The sequence below is a fragment of the Olea europaea genome, unplaced genomic scaffold, assembly GCF_002742605.1.
Source record: "Olea europaea var. sylvestris unplaced genomic scaffold, O_europaea_v1 scaffold1119, whole genome shotgun sequence".
NCBI lineage: Eukaryota > Viridiplantae > Streptophyta > Magnoliopsida > Lamiales > Oleaceae > Olea > Olea europaea.
The window spans coordinates 298,937-300,443 of NW_019228562.1; the positions used below are offsets into that span (position 1 = coordinate 298,937).

At 38.7% G+C, this 1,507-nt stretch overlaps 1 protein-coding gene across 1 annotated transcript; it reads left to right on the top strand.

The window, feature by feature from the left end:
- Positions 1 to 576: 576 nt before the first annotated feature.
- Positions 577 to 1,024, top strand: LOC111373365. Its single transcript, XM_022995885.1, has 2 exons — positions 577 to 618; positions 728 to 1,024. Exons 1-2 carry the CDS (start codon positions 577 to 579, stop codon positions 1,022 to 1,024), a joined length of 339 nt encoding a protein of 112 aa, XP_022851653.1.
- The last annotated feature ends 483 nt before the right edge of the window (positions 1,025 to 1,507 follow it).

A 1,507-nucleotide genomic window follows, 5' to 3' on the forward strand; every position in this document is an offset into this window, starting at 1 on the left:
CACAGGATATGTTCGTACTATCTACTACAAACTCTAAAATCGTGGTACGGGAGATCAAGACAAATCATAACACAAGCATTCAATGTAGTTGTTCGCGTCTATACACTGTTGGAATATGAATATTACATGCAACAACTCGGCTTGATTAATGGGAAGATAAGGGGTTACCTGGTATTATACTAGACATTGTCCTATGTTGATATTCACATAAATACATTTGACATGATACTATACACTATATGATACACATTTTCATGGTTTTGTTTATATGACGAAGTTGGACCTGAGAGATGGTCACGTTTCCGCATGCCTTCAAACAGATATTCCACAAGACTCGATTAATGCGGTCACAAAGTCTGTCAAGAACTACCCTATTATAGCTTTTTTGGAATCATTGAGACAAATTCTGCAATCTTGATTATGTAGACACAAGGAGGATGCCCAAGGCACACAACCTTGTCAAACAAGTATGAGAAGAAGATGAGGAAAATGAGCACAGATATGATAAACTTGAGGGGAAAGTTAAATACTGTGACCTAATCTATAATCTGTGACTTACCTGAATTGATATATGACATGTGCTGTGACTTTTGCTGTGATCTGTACCGTTGTGTTTCAGTAATATTTGTGCAATATTATATATAACTATATGACATGCAATTTCATCCGTGTCCTACTTTTTCATTACGTGACTTAATATGTCTATAACTTGAATCTATATCTACAGGCTTCCCCTATTAATCAGTCAATGTTCTCAATTAGCGATGAAAGTTCCTCTTTCGTTGTTGATATAGAAAATCAGATATGCACTTGTGGGATGCTTCAAATTGATCAACTACCTTGTCCACATGCTTTGACTGTGTTTGCGAGTATGAAGATGGATCCATATGAATACTGTTCATATTGCTACAGAAGTGAAGCATTCAGAAATACATACCAAGAAACCATTTTTCCTGTAGGAAAACTAGCTGAATGGATAGTGTCAAATGATGTCCATGAGATAGTTGTAATTGCACCTAATTAAAAGTGAAGTTGTGGAAGGCCTACTGAGATGATATTCAGACCAGCGTATGAGGAAAATCTAACCGTCAAATGCGGCCGGTGTGGTGAAAGTGGTTTCAATTGTAGAACATGTAGCAGCCTAGTTCCGTTAAGTCAAAGCCACAAGAATAAAGAGAGGAAGGGGATGAAGACTGGAAATACACATTGATATATTTTTTTATAATTCCCTCGTTTTTTCATTCGTTGATTTTTTGTAATGTAGGATGCACAATATTGGATGACACATGTTACGCCCCGATCTGAACCGCTCGGAATGGCCACCACCACACATTTCAACCTAATAGACACACATTCGAAGTGTTTCCGAAGTAATCTCACCAATGTCAATGACCTGATAACACATTGCGAGACATAGGTGATCCTGCTGAACTGACCGAAGCGCCCTCGCCCCTGAGACCGAGGTAAAGTGGACCTCTGTCAGAAGGTCCGCCGCCAACCTAAGGTT

Coding starts and splice junctions, on each gene's coding strand:
- LOC111373365 (XM_022995885.1), top strand. CDS start 577: ATGTGCTGTGACTTTTGCTGTGATCTGTACCGTTGTGTTTCA. Junction 619..727: donor ATCTGTACCGTTGTGTTTCA/GTAATATTTGTG, acceptor CTATATCTACAG/GCTTCCCCTATTAATCAGTC.